Source organism: Scyliorhinus torazame, chromosome 18 (assembly GCF_047496885.1).
Source record: "Scyliorhinus torazame isolate Kashiwa2021f chromosome 18, sScyTor2.1, whole genome shotgun sequence".
Taxonomy (NCBI): domain Eukaryota; kingdom Metazoa; phylum Chordata; class Chondrichthyes; order Carcharhiniformes; family Scyliorhinidae; genus Scyliorhinus; species Scyliorhinus torazame.
Genome location: NC_092724.1, coordinates 65,074,364 through 65,092,335, shown reverse-complemented (window position 1 = coordinate 65,092,335; position 17,972 = coordinate 65,074,364). Strand labels below are relative to the sequence as shown.

Sequence of the window (17,972 nt, the reverse complement as noted above, 5' to 3'; positions counted from 1 at the left end):
GGGGTGGGTGAGATGTGAGGTGGTGTGAGGAATGAGGGGGTGTGAGGAGTGAGGGGGTGTGAGGAGTAAGGGGGTGTGAGGAGTGAGGGGGTGTGAGGAGTGAGGGGGTGTGAGCAGTGAGGGGGTGTGAGGAGGGGGGATGTGCGGAGTGAGGGGGTATGAGGGGGTTTGAAGGGTGAAGGGGTGTGAGGGCTGAGAGGGTGAGGGAGTGTGAGGGATGAGGGGGTTTGAGGGGTGAGGGGGTGTGAGGGGTGAGGGGGTGTGAGGGGTGAGGGGGTGTGAGGGGTGAGAGGGTGAAGGGTGAGGGGATGTGAGGGGTGCGGGGGTGTGAGGGGTGAGGGAGTGTGAGGGGTGAGGGGGTTTGAGGGGTGAGGGGGTGTGAGGGGTGAGAGGGTGCGGGAGTGTGAGAGGTGAGGGGGTGTGAGGGGTGAGAGGGTGAGGGAGTGTGAGGGGGAGGGGGTTTGAGACGTGAGGAGGTTTGAGGGGTGAGGGGGTGTGAGGGATGAGGGGGTGTGAGGGATGTGAGGTGCGAGCGGGGTGAGAGGTGAGGAGGTGTGAGGGACGAGGTGGTGTGAGAGATGAAGCGGTGTGAGGAGTGAGGGGGTGTGAGGAGTGAGGGGGTGTGAGGAGTAAGGGGGTGTGAGGAGTGAGGGGGTGTGAGGAGTGAGGGGGTGTGAGGAGTAAGGGGGTGTGAGGACTGTGGGGGTGTGAAGGATGAGAGGGTGTGAGGGGTGAGGGGGTATGAGGAGTGAGGGGGTGTGAGGAGTAAGGGGGTGTGAGGAGCGAGGTGGTGTGAGGAGTGAGGGGGTGTGACGAGTGAGGGGTTGTGAAGGATGAGAGGGTGTGAGGGGTGAGGGGGTATGAGGAGTGAGGGGGTGTGAGGAATGGGGGGGTGAGATGTGAGGTGGTGTGAGGAATGAGGGTGTGTGAGGAGTGAGGGGGTGTGAGGAGTGAGGGGGTGTGAGGGGGTGTGAGGAGTGAAGGGCTGTGAGGAGTGAGGAGCTGTGAGGAGTGAGGGGTGTGAGGAGTGAGGGGTTGTGAGGGGTGAGGGGGTGTGAGGAGGGAGAGGGTGTGAGGGGGTGTGAGGAGTGAGGGGGTGTGAAGGGTGAGGGTGTGTGAGGGGTGAGGGTGTGTGAGGAGTGAGGGTGTGTGAGGAATGGGGGTGTGTGAGGAGTGAGGGGGTGTGAGGAGTGAGGGGGTGTGAGGAGTGTGGGGGTGTGAGCAGTGAGGGGGTGTGAGCAGTGAGGGGGTGTGAGGAATGGGGTGGGTGAGATGTGAGGTGGTGTGAGGAATGAGGGTGTGTGAGGAGTAAGGGGGTGTGAGGAGTGAGGGGGTGTGAGCAGTGAGGGGGTGTGAGGAGTGAGGGGGTGTGAGGAGTGTGGGGGTGTGAGCAGTGAGGGGGTGTGAGCAGTGAGGGGGTGTGAGGAATGGGGTGGGTGAGATGTGAGGTGGTGTGAGGAGTGAGAGTGTGTGAGGAGTGAGGGGGTGTGAGGAGTGAGGGGGTGTGAGCAGGGAGGGGGTGGGAGGAGGGGGGATGTGCGGAATGAGGGGGTGTGAGGGGTGAGGGGATGTGAGAGGTGGGGGGGTGAGGGGTGAGGGATTGTGAGGAGTGAGGGGGTGTGAGAGGTGAGGGGGTGTGAGGAATGAGGGGGTGTGAGGAGTGAGGGGGTGTGAGGAGTGAGGGTGTGTGTGGAGGGGGGATGTGTGAGGAGTGAGGGGTATGAAGGACTATTCGGAGTAAAGGGTGTGAGGAGGTGTAGAGGGGGTGTATGAGATAATGTGAGGGGGTGTGAAGGGTGAAGGGGTGTGAGGAATGAGGGGGTGTGAGGGGTGAGGGTGTGTGAGGAGGGGGGATGTGCGGGGTGAGGGGGTATGAGGGGGTTTGAGGGGTGAAGGGGTGTGAGGGGTGAGAGGGTGAGGGAGTGTGAGGGATGAGGGGGTTTGAGGGGTGAGGGGGTGTGAGGGGTGAGAGGGTGTGAGGGGTGTGGGAGTGTGAGGGGTGAGGGGGTGTGAGGGGTGAGGGGGTGTGAGGGGTGAGGGGGTGTGAGGGGTGAGAGGGTGAAGGGTGAGGGGATGTGAGGGGTGAGGGGGTGTGAGGGGTGAGGGGGTGTGAGGGATGTGAGGTGCGAGGGGGGTGAGAGGTGAGGAGGTGTGAGGGACGAGGGGGTGTGAGAGATGAAGCGGTGTGAGGAGTGAGGGGGTGTGAGGAGTGAGGGGGTGTGAGGAGTAAGGGGGTGTGAGGAGTGTGGGGGTGTGAAGGATGAGAGGGTGTGAGGGGTGAGTGGGTATGAGGAGTGAGGGGGTGTGAGGAGTGTGGGGGTGTGAGGAGTGAGGGGGTGTGGGGAGTGAGGGTGTGTGAGGAGTGTGGGGGTGTGAGGAGTGAAGGGGTGTGAGGAGTGAGGGGGTGTGAGGAGTAAGGGGGTGTGAGGAGTGAGGGGGTGTGAGGAGTGAGGGGGTGTGAGGAGTGAGGGGGTGTGAGGAGTGAGGGGTTGTGAAGGATGAGAGGGTGTGAGGGGTGAGGGGGTATGAGGAGTGAGGGGGTATGAGGAGTGAGGGTGTGTGACGAGTGAGGGGGTGTGAGGAGTGAGGGGGTGTGAGCAGTGAGGGGGTGTGAGGAATGGGGGGGTGAGATGTGAGGTGGTGTGAGGAATGAGGGTGTGTGAGGAGTGAGGGTGTGTGAGGAGTGAGGGGGTGTGAGGGGGTGTGAGGAGTGAAGGGCTGTGAGGAGTGAGGGGTTGTGAGGAGTGAGGGGGTGTGAGGAGTGAGGGGGTGTGAAGGGTGAGGGTGTGTGAGGGGTGAGGGTGTGTGAGGAGTGAGGGGGTGTGAGGAGTGTGGGGTTGTGAGCAGTGAGGGGATGTGAGGAATGGGGTGGGTGAGATGTGAGGTGGTGTGAGGAATGAGGGGGTGTGAGGAGTGAGGGGGTGTGAGGAGTAAGGGGGTGTGAGGAGTGAGGGGGTGTGAGGAGTGAGGGGGTGTGAGCAGTGAGGGGGTGTGAGGAGGGGGGATGTGCGGAGTGAGGGGGTATGAGGGGGTTTGAAGGGTGAAGGGGTGTGAGGGCTGAGAGGGTGAGGGAGTGTGAGGGATGAGGGGGTTTGAGGGGTGAGGGGGTGTGAGGGGTGAGGGGGTGTGAGGGGTGAGAGGGTGTGAGGGGTGAGAGGGTGAAGGGTGAGGGGATGTGAGGGGTGCGGGGGTGTGAGGGGTGAGGGAGTGTGAGGGGTGAGGGGGTTTGAGGGGTGAGGGGGTGTGAGGGGTGAGAGGGTGCGGGAGTGTGAGAGGTGAGGGGGTGTGAGGGGTGAGAGGGTGAGGGAGTGTGAGGGGGAGGGGGTTTGAGACGTGAGGAGGTTTGAGGGGTGAGGGGGTGTGAGGGATGAGGGGGTGTGAGGGATGTGAGGTGCGAGCGGGGTGAGAGGTGAGGAGGTGTGAGGGACGAGGTGGTGTGAGAGATGAAGCGGTGTGAGGAGTGAGGGGGTGTGAGGAGTGAGGGGGTGTGAGGAGTAAGGGGGTGTGAGGAGTGAGGGGGTGTGAGGAGTGAGGGGGTGTGAGGAGTAAGGGGGTGTGAGGACTGTGGGGGTGTGAAGGATGAGAGGGTGTGAGGGGGTATGAGGAGTGAGGGGGTGTGAGGAGTAAGGGGGTGTGAGGAGTGAGGTGGTGTGAGGAGTGAGGGGGTGTGACGAGTGAGGGGTTGTGAAGGATGAGAGGGTGTGAGGGGTGAGGGGGTATGAGGAGTGAGGGGGTATGAGGAGTGAGGGTGTGTGACGAGTGAGGGGGTGTGAGGAGTGAGGGGGTGTGAGGAGTGTGGGGGTGTGAGCAGTGAGGGGGTGTGAGGAATGGGGGGGTGAGATGTGAGGTGGTGTGAGGAATGAGGGTGTGTGAGGAGTGAGGGGGTGTGAGGAGTGAGGGGGTGTGAGGGGGTGTGAGGAGTGAAGGGCTGTGAGGAGTGAGGAGCTGTGAGGAGTGAGGGGTGTGAGGAGTGAGGGGTTGTGAGGGGTGAGGGGGTGTGAGGAGGGAGAGGGTGTGAGGGGGTGTGAGGAGTGAGGGGGTGTGAAGGGTGAGGGTGTGTGAGGGGTGAGGGTGTGTGAGGAGTGAGGGTGTGTGAGGAATGGGGGTGTGTGAGGAGTGAGGGGGTGTGAGGAGTGAGGGGGTGTGAGGAGTGTGGGGGTGTGAGCAGTGAGGGGGTGTGAGCAGTGAGGGGGTGTGAGGAATGGGGTGGGTGAGATGTGAGGTGGTGTGAGGAATGAGGGTGTGTGAGGAGTAAGGGGGTGTGAGGAGTGAGGGGGTGTGAGCAGTGAGGGGGTGTGAGGAATGGGGGGGGTGAGATGTGAGGTGGTGTGAGGAGTGAGAGTGTGTGAGGAGTGAGGGGGTGTGAGGAGTGAGGGGGTGTGAGCAGTGAGGGGGTGGGAGGAGGGGGGATGTGCGGAATGAGGGGGTGTGAGGGGTGAGGGGATGTGAGAGGTGGGGGGGTGAGGGGTGAGGGATTGTGAGGAGTGAGGGGGTGTGAGAGGTGAGGGGGTGTGAGGAATGAGGGGGTGTGAGGAGTGAGGGGGTGTGAGGAGTGAGGGTGTGTGTGGAGGGGGGATGTGTGAGGAGTGAGGGGTATGAAGGACTATTCGGAGTAAAGGGTGTGAGGAGGTGTAGAGGGGGTGTATGAGATAATGTGAGGGGGTGTGAAGGGTGAAGGGGTGTGAGGAATGAGGGGGTGTGAGGGGTGAGGGTGTGTGAGGAGGGGGGATGTGCGGGGTGAGGGGGTATGAGGGGGTTTGAGGGGTGAAGGGGTGTGAGGGGTGAGAGGGTGAGGGAGTGTGAGGGATGAGGGGGTTTGAGGGGTGAGGGGGTGTGAGGGGTGAGGGGGTGTGAGGGGTGAGAGGGTGAAGGGTGAGGGGATGTGAGGGGTGAGGGGGTGTGAGGGGTGAGGGATTGTGAGGGGTGAGGGGGTTTGAGGGGTGAGGGGGTGTGAGGGGTGAGAGGGTGCGGGAGAGTGAGAGGTGAGGGGATGTGAGGGGTGAGAGGGTGAGGGAATGTGAGGGGTGAGGGGGTTTGAGGGGTGAGGAGGTTTGAGGGGTGAGGGGGTGTGAGGGGTCAGGGGGTGTGAGGGATGTGAGGTGCGAGGGGGGTGAGAGGTGAGGAGGTGTGAGGGGCGAGGTGGTGTGAGAGATGAAGCGGTGTGAGGAGTGAGGGGGTGTGAGGAGTGAGGGGGTGTGAGGAGTAAGGGGGTGTGAGGAGTGAGAGGGTGTGAGGAGTGAGGGGGTGTGAGGAGTGAGGGGTTGTGAAGGATGAGAGGGTGTGAGGGGTGAGGGGGTGTGAGGAGTGAGGGGTTGTGAAAGGTGAGGGGGTGTGAGGAGTAAGGGGTTGTGAAAGGTGAGGGGGTGTGAGGAGTGAGGGGGTGTGAGGAGTGAGGGAGTGTGAGGAGTGAGGGGATGTGGGGAGTGAGGGGGTGTGAGGAGTGAGGGGGTGTGAGGATTGAGGGTGTGTGAGGATTGAGGGTGTGTGAGGAGTGAGGGGGTGTGAGGGGTGAGGGGAGTGAGGGGGTGTGAGGAGTGAGAGGGTGTGAGGAGTGAAGGGCTGTGAGGAGTGAGGAGCTGTGAGGAGTGACGGGGTGTGAGGAGTGAGGGGGTGTGAGGAGTGAGGGGCTGTGAGGATTGAGGGTGTGTGAGGATTGAGGGTGTGTGAGGAGTGAGGGGGTGTGAGGAGTGAGGGTGTGTGTGGAATGGGGTGGTGAGAAGTGAGGGGGGGTGAGGGGGTGTGAGGAGTGAGGGGGTGTGAGGAGTGAGGGGGTGTGAGGAGTGAGGGGGTGTGAGGAGTGAGGGGGTGTGAGAAGTGAGGGGGTGTGAGCAGTGAGGGGCTGTGAGGATTGAGGGGGTGTGAGATGTGAGGTTGTGTGAGGAATGGGGGGCGTGAGGAGTGAGGGGGTGTGAGGAGTGAGGGGGTGTGAGGAGTGAGGGGCTGTGAGGAGTGAGGGGGTGTGAGGAGTGAGGGTGTGTGAGGAATGGGGGGGTGAGATGTTTGGTGGTGTGAGGAGTGTGGGGGTGTGAGGAGTGAGGGGGTGTGAGGAGTGAGGGCGTGTGAGGAGTGAGGGCGTGTGAGGAGTGAGGGGGTGTGAGGAGTGAGGGCGTGTGAGGAGTGAGGGCGTGTGAGGAGTGAGGGGGTGTGAGGAGTGGAGGGTGTGAGATGTGAGGTGGTGTGAGGATTGAGGGGGTGTGAGGAATGGGGGGCGTGAGGAGTGAGGGGGTGTGAGGAGTGAGGGGGGTGTGAGTTGTGAGGGGGTGTGAGGACTGAGGGCGTGTGAGGAGTGAGGGGTGTGAGGAGTGAGGGGGTGTGAGGAGTGAGTGTGTGTGAGGAGTGAGGGGGTGTGAGGAATGAGGGGTGTGAGGAGTGAGGGGGTGTGAGGAATGAGGGGTGTGAGGAGTGAGGGGGTGTGAGGAGTGAGGGGGTGTGAGGTGTGAGGGGGTGTGAGGAGTGAGGTGGTGTGAGGAGTGAGGGGGTGTGAGGAGTGAGGGGGTGTGAGGTGTGAGGGGGTGTGAGGAGTGAGGGGTGTGAGGATTGAGGGGGTGTGAGGTGTGAGGGGGTGTGAGGAGTGAGGGGTGTGAGGAGTGAGGGGGTGTGAGGAGTGAGGGTGTGTGAGGAATGGGGGGGGTGAGATGTTTGGTGGTGTGAGGAGTGTGGGGGTGTGAGGAGTGAGGGGGTGTGAGGAGTGAGGGCGTGTGAGGAGTGAGGGCGTGTGAGGAGTGAGGGGGTGTGAGGAGTGAGGGCGTGTGAGGAGTGAGGGCGTGTGAGGAGTGAGGGGGTGTGAGGAGTGGAGGGTGTGAGATGTGAGGTGGTGTGAGGATTGAGGGGGTGTGAGGAATGGGGGGCGTGAGGAGTGAGGGGGTGTGAGGAGTGAGGGGGTGTGAGTTGTGAGGGGGTGTGAGGACTGAGGGCGTGTGAGGAGTGAGGGGTGTGAGGAGTGAGGGGGTGTGAGGAGTGAGTGTGTGTGAGGAGTGAGGGGGTGTGAGGAATGCGGGGTGTGAGGAGTGAGGGGGTGTGAGGAATGAGGGGTGTGAGGAGTGAGGGGGTGTGAGGAGTGAGGGGGTGTGAGGTGTGAGGGGGTGTGAGGAGTGAGGTGGTGTGAGGAGTGAGGGGGTGTGAGGAGTGAGGGGGTGTGAGGTGTGAGGGGGTGTGAGGAGTGAGGGGTGTGAGGATTGAGGGGGTGTGAGGTGTGAGGGGGTGGGTGAGGAGTGAGGGGTGTGAGGAGTGAGGGGGTGTGAGGAGTGAGGGGTGTGAGGAGTGAGCGGGTGTGAGGAGTGAGGGGGTGTGAGGTGTGAGGTGGTGTGAGGAGTGAGGGGGTGTGAGGTGGTGTGAGGAGTGAGGGGGTGTGAGGAGTGAGCGGGTGTGAGGAGTGAGGGGTGTGAGGAGTGCGGGGGTGTGAGGTGTGAGGGGATGTGAGGAGTGAAGGGGTGTGAGGAGTGAAGGGGTGTGAGGAGTGAAGGGGTGTGAGGTGTGAGGGGTGTGAGGAGTGAGGGGGTGTGAGGAGTGAGCGGGTGTGAGGAGTGAGCGGGTGTGAGGAGTGAGGGGGTGTGAGGTGTGAGGTGGTGTGAGGAGTGAGGGGGTGTGAGGAGTGAGCGGGTGTGCGGAGTGAGGGGTGTGAGGAGTGAGGCGGTGTGAGGTGTGATGGTGTGTGAGGAGTGAGCGGGTGTGAGGAGTGAGGGGGTGTGAGGAGTGAGGGGGTGTGAGGAGTGAGGGGGTGTGAGGAATGGGGGTGTGAGGAGTGAGCGGGTGTGAGGAGTGAGGGGTGTGAGGAGTGAGGGGTGTGAGGATTGAGGGTGTGTGAGGAGTGAGGGGGTGTGAGGAGTGAGGGGGTGTGAGGAGTGAGGGGGTGTGAGGAGTGAGGGGTGTGAGGAGTGAGGGGGGTGTGAGGAGTGAGGGGGTGTGAGGAGTGAGGGGGTGTGAGGAGTGAGGGGGTGTGAGGAGTGAGGGGGTGTGAGGAGTGAGGGGGTGTGAGGAGTGAGGGGGTGTGAGGAGTGAGGGGGTGTGAGGAGTGAGGGGGTGTGAGGAGTGAGGGGGTGTGAGGAGTGAGGGGGTGTGAGGAGTGAGGGGGTGTGAGGAGTGAGGGGGTGTGAGGAGTGAGGGGGTGTGAGGAGTGAGGGGGTGTGAGGAGTGAGGGGGTGTGAGGAGTGAGGGGGTGTGAGGAGTGAGGGGGTGTGAGGAGTGAGGGGTGTGAGGAGTGAGGGGGTGTGAGGAGTGAGGGGGTGTGAGGAGTGAGGGGGTGTGAGGAGTGAGGGGGTGTGAGGGGTGAGGGGGTGTGAGGAGTGAGGGGGTGTGAGGAGTGAGGGGGTGTGAGGAGTGAGGGGGTGTGAGGAGTGAGGGGGGTGTGAGGAGTGAGGGGGTGTGAGGAGTGAGGGGGTGTGAGGAGTGAGGGGGTGTGAGGAGTGAGGGGGTGTGAGGAGTGAGGGGATGTGAGGAGTGAGGGGGGGGTGAGGAGTGAGGGGTGTGTGAGGAGTGAGGGGGTGTGAGGAGTGAGGGGGTGTGAGGAGTGAGGGGGGTGAGGAGTGAGGGGGTGTGAGGAGTGAGGGGGGTGTGAGGAGTGAGGGGGTGTGAGGAGTGAGGGGGTGTGAGGAGTGAGGGGGGTGTGAGGAGTGAGGGGGTGTGAGGAGTGAGGGGGTGTGAGGAGTGAGGGGATGTGAGGAGTGAGGGGGGGGTGAGGAGTGAGGGGTGTGTGAGGAGTGAGGGGGTGTGAGGAGTGAGGGGGTGTGAGGAGTGAGGGGGGTGAGGAGTGAGGGGGGGTGAGGAGTGAGGGGGTGTGAGGAGTGAGGGGGTGTGAGGAGTGAGGGGGTGTGAGGAGTGAGGGGGTGTGAGGAGTGAGGGGGTGTGAGGAGTGAGGGGGGGTGAGGAGTGAGGGGGGGTGAGGAGTGAGGGGGTGTGAGGAGTGAGGGGGTGTGAGGAGTGAGGGGGGGTGAGGAGTGAGGGTGTGTGAGGAGTGAGGGTGTGTGAGGAGTGAGGGGGTGTGAGGAGTGAGGGGGTGTGAGGAGTGAGGGGGTGTGAGGAGTGAGGGGGTGTGAGGAGTGAGGGGGTGTGAGGAGTGAGGGGGTGTGAGGAGTGAGGGGGTGTGAGGAGTGAGGGGGTGTGAGGAGTGAGGGGGTGTGAGGAGTGAGGGGGTGTGAGGAGTGAGGGGGGTGTGAGGAGTCAGGGGGGGTGAGATGTCAGGTGATGTGAGGGGTGAGAGATATTTTAACGATCGCCTGAGCAACTGGCAGCCCCATTGCTGCCTTTGACCCTTTTTGGAGTCGGTGGTCCCAATTTCCATTAACACCTGTCGACCCTGCTCCCCGGAATGGAAATCCGAAGATCCAGCGCAATTTCTCCGAAGTGTGGTTTCCTGGCTCAGGCTCCTGACTGGGCAGTTATAAATTCAGTCCCCAATTAAGTTCCGTTCCAGCACAATCTCTGAAGCCCCTATGCCTAACTTTCACTCCAAGGAAGGGGGACTACTTGATTAATATATTTATCGTATAACTAAAGTGCAAAGTACCTCACTCACCCTGATGTGCACAGGTCATGTCATGTTGCCTTGCATCTTCATATTTTTTCTCACTTAATCATTTCAATCTGCCATAGATCTCTCCCCGTTTGCTCGTCACCCTCCCTTTTCCCTGACCGTCTGCTTGAAATCCTGTCCGCCCTGAACACGCTCTAGTCCTGATGAATGGCCGGTGATCTGAAACATTGGGTGGGATTTAATGCTAGAGGCGTGAGATAGTGTGAGGAATGAGGGTGTGTGAAGGGTGAGGAGATGTGAGGGGGCATTGCAGTTGTCCCGTATGACCAGTTCCCCACCGGTTGAATAACAGCAGCAGCAGCAGGATAAGGCCGTTAAGTGGCCCTTAACTCAATTAGCTTCTGGGTCAGAAATCCGTTGTCCCATCCAGAGATTGATTGTGGGGGTACCAAAGGCGGCTGAATCTCCACCCTGCACCCTACACCTGATCAAAAGCACCCCCCATACCCATCCTCCGAACTTGCCTGTGGGGTGGGAAACATTGAATTTCTTCCATGAACTCTGTTTCTCTCTCTGGAGATGCCGTCTGACTTGCTGAGATTTTGCAGCCTTTTCTGATTTTATCTCTTTATGCTGCTGCTGTACTAACAGTGAGTCTCACTCCCAGGCTGTGGGTACATTATTTATGCTATAGTCACATTGAGCATTTTAATATCGTCAGTCTCATCAATCAAACCAGCCAAGGACGGATTGCTCCATCAGCAACAAATTATTGCAAATAAAAACGCCTAGCTGGGTATCTGTCCCCCTAACAAAGTGATTGCTGCAGAACAAAGAGTGTAATTAATCTTTGGCTTGCCGAAAGTTTCCATTTGTTTTAATGTGCACAATGCATACATTTAATTCTTAAAATGCTTGGAAAAATTAATTTTGACTTTGACAAAGGTAAGAAAGTTTTTTTTAAATGGAGACTGGCAAAGCCTCAGATACTGTCAATTCATCTAACCCCAAAGAACATGATTGAAGACTGGATCAAATGCAAGAAATGTACAGGAGCTCAATTGGTGTATCCACCAGAACGGACAAGGCCTTCACAAAATCTAATGGTTAACAAATTTTCTTCCTCGGACACCCGAGCAATGGACCGAGGCCTGCAGTGCAGGATGCAGCCAAGGTTAATGAGCGTGGATGAGGTGAATTTTGTTCTCACTGAGATTCCAAATGACAATGCTGGCCAGTTCCAGGGTTTAAAAAAGAATCATCTTGTCACACTTACGGGCATTTGCCATTATAATTTCTCAGAGTCGATGTCCGGGTGAGGGGGCTTGGGCAGCTCTCTCCCAGGAAGGGTGAGAGTGGGGTTTCTGAATCCCTGCTGTACAATATGTCTTCAGCTGAACACAGGCCAAGTTCCCGTGAGGATGTTAAATGGACAGATTGAGAAGTTATATTTAGACTCACCGCGATAGCTTGGAGCCTCTCCTGTTGGAACAGTGTCTCGGACATCCTGAGAAGGAAAAGCAAGGGGAAAAAAAAATACTTGATGAGTCAACAAAAAACTAGCGAGAGCTGTTCTTGCTGAAAGACAGAGATGTTCAAGTAATCCATTAGTAATGTTAAAACCAGGAGAAAGATTTGCGAACCTGTTCTGGTCCAGCCTCATGATGCCTGCCTGCAGAAGATCCTGCTGTAGAATGCAGTCTAACTGACCACCAATTCTTCACTGTATTATTCAGTTTGTGTCTCACATTACCATAATACCCCGAGTAGAAGCGGAGACTCAAATATAAGCAGCCATTTCCGATCTGCGATGAATGCCACGTCAACCAGATACCACAGAAATCACAACAGCAAGATTTTGACGGCAAGGTGCTTGTGTGAACAAATAGATGTAGATACCTGGAACCGTACTGTACCGAGGAGACCGTCCGTGTCGATTTTTTAAAAGTCCATGTTGGTTCTTTAAAAGCACAATTCACTTAATCCCCCTCTTCCCCATAACCCCACAAATTTTCCTTTTCAGTATTTCCCCAACTCCATTTTTCAAGTTACTGTTGAATCTGTCCCCACCGCCTTTTCAGGCAATATATTCCAGACCATAATAACTCGCTTGGTTAAAAGTTTCATCCTCATCTTCCCCATAGTTATCTTGCCACTTATTTTCAATCTGTGTGCCCTGGTTCCCATTCCACCGGCCTGTGGAGATAGTTTCTCCCTATTTTACAAAAAAATCTGAACATAACATGAATGTAATTTTAAGTAGTCTGATATTTATAAGGCTGTATGATTTTAATTGATAGCTGCAATTCAAAGCAATGCCTTGTAAATGCCTGTGGTGTTATTGGTGTCATGGGCAGTGTTTATGTCCATGATCAAAGTCTTTCTCAATATGTGAGGTCACTGCTTTCTCGTACCCTCAGAGTGATTTGTCCCAATTTAAATGATTTTTTGTGAGTTGAAAAATAAAGAAGACTATGTATTAGCGGACTATTGGCCCAGAGGCCAATGTCTCACGCACACTACCATCCACACAAAGGTCAGATACAGATGAAGGATTTTACAAGTAGTAATTATTTCAGTCCCTTTCATAGCTGGCCTGCAGTCTTTGAAAATGAATTGATGCTTTGGCTGGAATGGAGGTTTGTAAAGCAGGGAGTTCTCAGTATGTTGCGAGGCCTCTTACAGTTGAATTGCCAGGTCAGTTTCTCAGATGAATTTGAGTTTGGAACAGATCGGGAGAAATTATGGTGCCAATTCTCCGATATGGAGGCCAAGTGTTCGCACCGTCGTGAACGCCGTCGCGTTTCATGATGGCGCGAACAGAGCCTGGGCACGACGTGGGGGCCAGCACGGCGCTGGAGCAGTTCACGCCGCTCCAGCTTCTTTATGCGGTGGCAACCAGCGCATGCGCAGTCAGGGCAGCCCAATCCTGCGCATGTGCAGTTGGGCCGCGCCATCCTGCACATGCGTGGGGAACGTCTTACGCACGCCGGCCCCTCACCAACATGGCGGCGGTGTTATGGGGCCGTGCGCGGAAGGAGGTAGGCCCGGGGAGAGGAGGAAGAGGCTGGCCCGCCAATCGGTGGGCCCCGATCGCGGGCCAGACCCCATCGGAGGCCACCCCGGTGAAGGAGCCCCCCTCCCCCCCCACACGCCACCCCCCCCACCATTCCTGCAGAGTTCCCGCTGGCAGCGACCAGGGGTGGACGGCGCCATCGTAGCGGCCGCTCAGCCCACCCAGGCCGGAGAATCGCCGCTCGCCGGTTCTCCGAGCGGCCCGGTGCAAGTCGCACGCCGCTGGTTTCCGGGGGGGGGGGGGTGGAGAGAATCGCGTGCAGGGGTCGGGCGGCATCGCGCGGCGTCCCAGCGATTCTCCCACCCGGCGTGTGGGGGGGGGGGCGGGGGTGGAGAATAGCGCCCACTGACTTCAACGTCCTGGGGCGAAGTTCTACGGTATCGGCGCGATGTCTGCCAACCGGCGCCAGAAACGGCGCTAATCAGTCCGGCATCGCGCCGCCCCAACGGTGCGGAATCCTCCGCATCTTGGGGGCGGAGCCCTAACCTTGAGGGGCTAGGCCCACGCCGGACTGATTTCCGCCCCGCCACTTGCGGAAAAGGCCTTTGGTGCCCCGCCAGCTGGTGCGGAAATGACATTGCCGGGCGGCGCATGCGCGGGGGCGTTAGCGGCCACTCACGGCATCCCCGCGCATGCGCTGTGGATGGTGTCTCTTCCGCCTCCGCCATGGTGGAGACCGTGGCGAAGGCGGAAGGAAAAGAATGCCCCCACGGCACAGGCCGCAGATCGGTGGGCCCCGATCGGGGGCCGGGCAACCGTGGGGGCACCCCCCGGGGCTAGATCGCCCCGCGCCCCCCCACAGGACCCCGGAGCCCACCCGTGCCGCCTTGTCCCGCCGGTAAGAGAGGTGGTTTAATCCATGCCGGCGGGTCAGGCATTCTAGCAGCGGGACTTCGGCCCATCCAGGCCGGAGAATCGCGGCGTGGGGCCCGCCAACCGGCGCGGCGCGATTCCTGCCCCCGTCGAATCTCCGGTGCTGGAGAATTCGGCAACCGGCGGGGGCGGGATTCACGCCAGCCCCCGGTGATTCTCCGACCCGGTTGGGGGTCGGAGAATCTCGCCCATTGAGAGATTTTGGTTTTTTTAATTGAATGACCCCATACAATTTAAATAACCCTTTGGAGTGGCTTTCCTAAAAGAAATAGAGTTTCAATCAGCAAGACCTTTCACCCCCACCCGCCCCCCCCCACCCCTACCTCCCATTGACGCATTTTGCAGTGACGGACACGGCCCATCATTGCCTGGTGATGGAATCTTCTGGTCATACCGTTGTCAATGAGTTTTCTCGTTGTTTGTACCCTCTGCTGTGGGTTGTTCTCCATCGGTGGTAACAGGAGGTCCCGCTGCCAGGAAATGACTGGAATATCCCACCCAATGGGCGTCATTCTCCGACCCCCCGCCGGGTCGGAGAATCGCCGGGGGCTGGCGTGAATCCCACCCCCGCCGGTTGCCGAAGTCCCGCCGATAAATTGCCTGTCCCGCCGGCGTGGATTAAACCACCTTTTGAACGGCGGGACAAGGCGGCGTGGGCGGGCTCCGGGGTCCTGGGGGGGGGCGCGGGGCGATCTGACCCCAGGGGGTGCCCCCACGGTGGCCTGGCCCGTGATCGGGGGCCCACCGATCCGCGGGCGGGCCTGTGCCGTGGGGGCACTCTTTCCCTTCCGCCTCCGCCACAGTCTCCACCATGGCGGAGGCAGAAGAGACTCCCTCCACTGCGCATGCGTGGGAAACTGTCAGCGGCCGCTGACGCTCCCGCCCCGAGATGTCATTTCCGCGCCAGCTGGCGGGACAACAAAGGCCGTTTCCGCCAGCTGGCGGGGCGGAAATTCCTCTGGCGTCGGCCTAGCCCCTCAATGTTGGGGCTCGGCCCCCAAAGATGCGGAGCATTCCGGACCTTTGGGGCGGCGCGATGCCCGTCTGATTGGTGCCGTTTTGGGCGCCAGTCGGCGGACATCGCGCCGTTTCGGGAGAATTTCGCCCAATATCTTTGTGCCACAAGGTGAGTGGCTGGTGTGTGATAGTTTTGTTCTGTAGATATTATGGTACTGGAAATGAGTGGCACCGAGGCCAACACTGCTAGGCTGGCGACCGCAATGGAGAGCCTGGTGCATGAGATTGGCACCATTAGTGAAGGTGTCCAAGGCTTAAAACAGTCAGTGTCGGCCATGGCTCAGTGTCTCGGCAGTTTGTCTGCCTCGTTGGGGGATGTCACCCAGTATCAGGCCGACCTTGATGAGGTTCTGCGGGACATGTCCCGATCACAGATGGGAACGGCCGAGGCACTGCGGAGCTTTTCCCAGTCGCAGGTGGCCAATGCCGAGGCACTGCAGAGCATGTCCCAGTCACTGAGGAGCATTACCTAGTGTGTCGACACGATGGCGCAGGCATTGGGGACCCGCCGGGGCTGGCAGAGCCAGGTGATTCAGCGGCAGCCGGGTCTTGAACCAGCTGCCCCTCCGTCCCAAGGCGGCCCTCAGGGCCCTATGAGGATGGCTGCTGGTGACATCAAAGGCCACGGGACGAGATAAGCAGCTGGCTGCCTCCACCACAGTTGTGCATCCTGGGGAGGCAGCTGGGTGTAGTGGCAGAGCTAGGAGGGCAGAGCACATCGAGGATCACTGAGGGCACCGGGGGAGGGTAGGTAGGGGTTGGGGGGGGGGGGGGGGCTGAGGGGTTGGGCTGCACCATCGGGAGAGTGGGGATCTGTATTGAACAATAAACATCCTTGTGCACAACCAGTAGGAAGCCTCTGTCAGTTTCTGCCGCAATGCATAACCGCGTGGAGGAGATGGGAGTGAGCGAGCACTCAGCAGACAGGGAGGGGTCAGACTATGGCATAGATTGAGAAGCACCAGCGCCCAGCTCTCTGAGGGTAATCATCACCCCCCTGCCCTCGACAGTGACCCGCTGACAGTGCCGGCACAGTCCCAGCACCCTGGAGTGATGTGACACATACTCTGGGAGGGTGAGAAATGGGGGTGGTGGGTGGGTAAGGATGTAAAGATGTACTAGGCCCAGTCCTAGGTGAATCAGGTCAACGTCAACCGGACCGGGTGCTGGTCCCCTCCCCGTGGCACTCACCCACCCTCCGGCTGGGGACATGTACCCCGGGAGCTGTGTCCAATCCCCTGGGTGTTCGGATGTTGATTGCTGCTTGGTGTTGCATCCCGCATTGTTCTGGCACACTGTCCAGGCATCAAGGTGTGATTGGGATGCTAGGCAATGACTCCCACATGCTACATGGCCCGTCCACCCACTTAACCACGACTGCCAATTCCCTATTAGCAATAGTCTTCAGCCGTGCAGCCAGAGGCCTCGGCAGCTGGTGGGGGTTCTGAGTGTTCGGTGGGGCAGGCGGGCAGGGACAAGTGTTGCCCCAGGAATGGGTACACATAATCCAGGGGTTGACATGGTGGTGCAGCGAGCAGCTGCCCCCCGTTTGCTCCCCCAACACCCCCCACACTCTCCAATGGCAGCCCACCTCTGCAGAGGGTCCCCCCATTCCAGCTGAGTGGCCCCCATTCTCCGGCGAGCACAAGGGCAGGAAGTCCAGGCCCCCCCCCCCCCCACCCCCACCCCAGGCTCTTTGCCTGCAAGCAAGGCTGACTACTCACCTCCTCAGCTCCCACAGAAATCCTTCCGCCATGTTCACGTTTTTAAAAAGGAGTACTAATCGGGGCCAGCATGACCATTTGTTGGGGAGGCCGCTGAATGACTGGAGGCTATTGGATATGGGGTGGCTCTCATTAATTGTGTGAAAATGGGCCTTAAGTGGCGATAATTGGTTTCTCGTCACGTTACAGCGAGATCCCGATTTCACTTATAGGAGCGGGCCGGTTGCATCGCGAACTGTTTGGCGCCTGGCACAGATCTCGTTTTTGGCTTCTCCCGCTATTCACCAGCCTCGTTTTGCTTGAGCGATGACGTAAAGAGGCCGGAAGATCGCGCCCAGTTTTAGAATTTGAAATATCTTCATGCCTGCAAAGGGCATGGCATTGGTCACTCACAAGCCAGTTTAGTCATTGAAGTCCTTAGACATTCTAAGTTAATTGGAGGATATTTTCATTGGGTCGGGGTGGCATGCGCGGTTGGGGGGTGCGAAGAAGGCTTGGGCATCACAGTCATCCCTGATCTTTGTCTTAACCAAATTCATTGTCTGCGTTCTTTGCAACAGAGGTTACTGAAATTAAACAGCACAAATGGGGCAGAATCACCAGTTACCAAATCTATAGAGAACCAGTGTGGAACTCTTACCTCTCTGAATTACACAGAATAAAATAGAATTTACAACACAGAACAGGCCACTTGATCCAGTTGGACTGTGCAGTATTTAAACTCCACAAAGGCCTCCTTCGAGCGTCCTTCATCTCACCTGTTCAACGTACCCTTCTACTCCTTTCTTCTGCACACGTGTCCACCTTCCTCGAAATCCATCTTTACTCTTCACCTCAGCAATCCAAAGATCACGGGACCGGGATTCTCCAGTATCCGGCGGCGGGCCGTACCGGCGCCAAAGAGTGGCATGAACCACTCCGGCATCGGGTCGGATTTCGCACCTTCTGGGCGGCCCGATGCCGGAGTGGTTCACGCCACTCTTTGGCGCCAGTACAGCCGCCCACCGGATACCGGAGAATCCCACCCCTTGTGTAATTCACGCCGGCGGGACTGGCCGAAAACGGGCGGCCGCTCGACCCATCGGGGACTGGAGAATCGCCGGGGGGAGGCCACTGCCAACGGCCCCCGACCGGCGGGGCGCGATCCCCGCCCCCGCCAAAAAAACGGCGCCCGAGAATTCGGCAGCCGGTGTCGGAACGGCGGGGTGGGATTCACGCCGCCCCCCCGGCGATTCTCCGACCCGGCAGGGGGTTGGAGAATCACCTTGTCAGCACAACATGTGCAAAGCGGTTTATATTGAAATCAGGAGCAATGACCTCTTTCTGATGTCCACCCCACCTCCCTTGGTCCAGGGTGTGCTGGTATCCATTACAGGAATGGGATCAACCACCACAGCACATTGATCTGGGGGTTCTTGTAGTCTGTATGGCTCTTACGCACATAGAGGGTGGGATTCTCCGGTCTGCCAGCCACCTTCTTCTCGGTGGGATTGTCTACTCCCACCACCTTTCACTGGGATTTTCCATTGAAGCCACTCCGCGCTACCGAGAAACCCACAGGCAGGGGTGTCCGGCCGGGAATAGAGAATTCCAATAGCCGGAAAATTCCGGTCAGGATTTTGTCTCAGCCATTGGTGGCTCACCGAATGTTTACAGCTATCATTCATAATTTTCTGTGACAATTTTGCTCAGTCACCATGACCTGACCCTGGGCCTGGCCAAACTTGCCACAAACAGGTCCAGTCAGTGGGCGATCGAGGGAATTATCTGCTCTGATTGCCTGCCCCTCTACTGCAGCTATATTTGCAGCCAT

The 17,972-nt window shown here is 58.9% G+C and overlaps 1 protein-coding gene across 1 annotated transcript in view; it reads right to left on the bottom strand.

Moving 5' to 3' along the window:
• palm1a (paralemmin 1a) overlaps window positions 1-11,147 on the bottom strand; it is a 360,072-nt gene extending 348,925 nt beyond the window's left edge. Inside the window, exons 1-2 of the mRNA XM_072482830.1 lie at window positions 11,113-11,147; window positions 10,931-10,976 (exon numbers count right to left, since the gene is read on the bottom strand). Of these exons, the coding sequence (XP_072338931.1) occupies window positions 10,931-10,976; window positions 11,113-11,132 (66 nt within the window). The 5' untranslated portion in view covers window positions 11,133-11,147. The remainder of the gene's footprint in view (window positions 1-10,930; window positions 10,977-11,112) is intronic.
• Window positions 11,148-17,972: the final 6,825 nt, after the last annotated feature.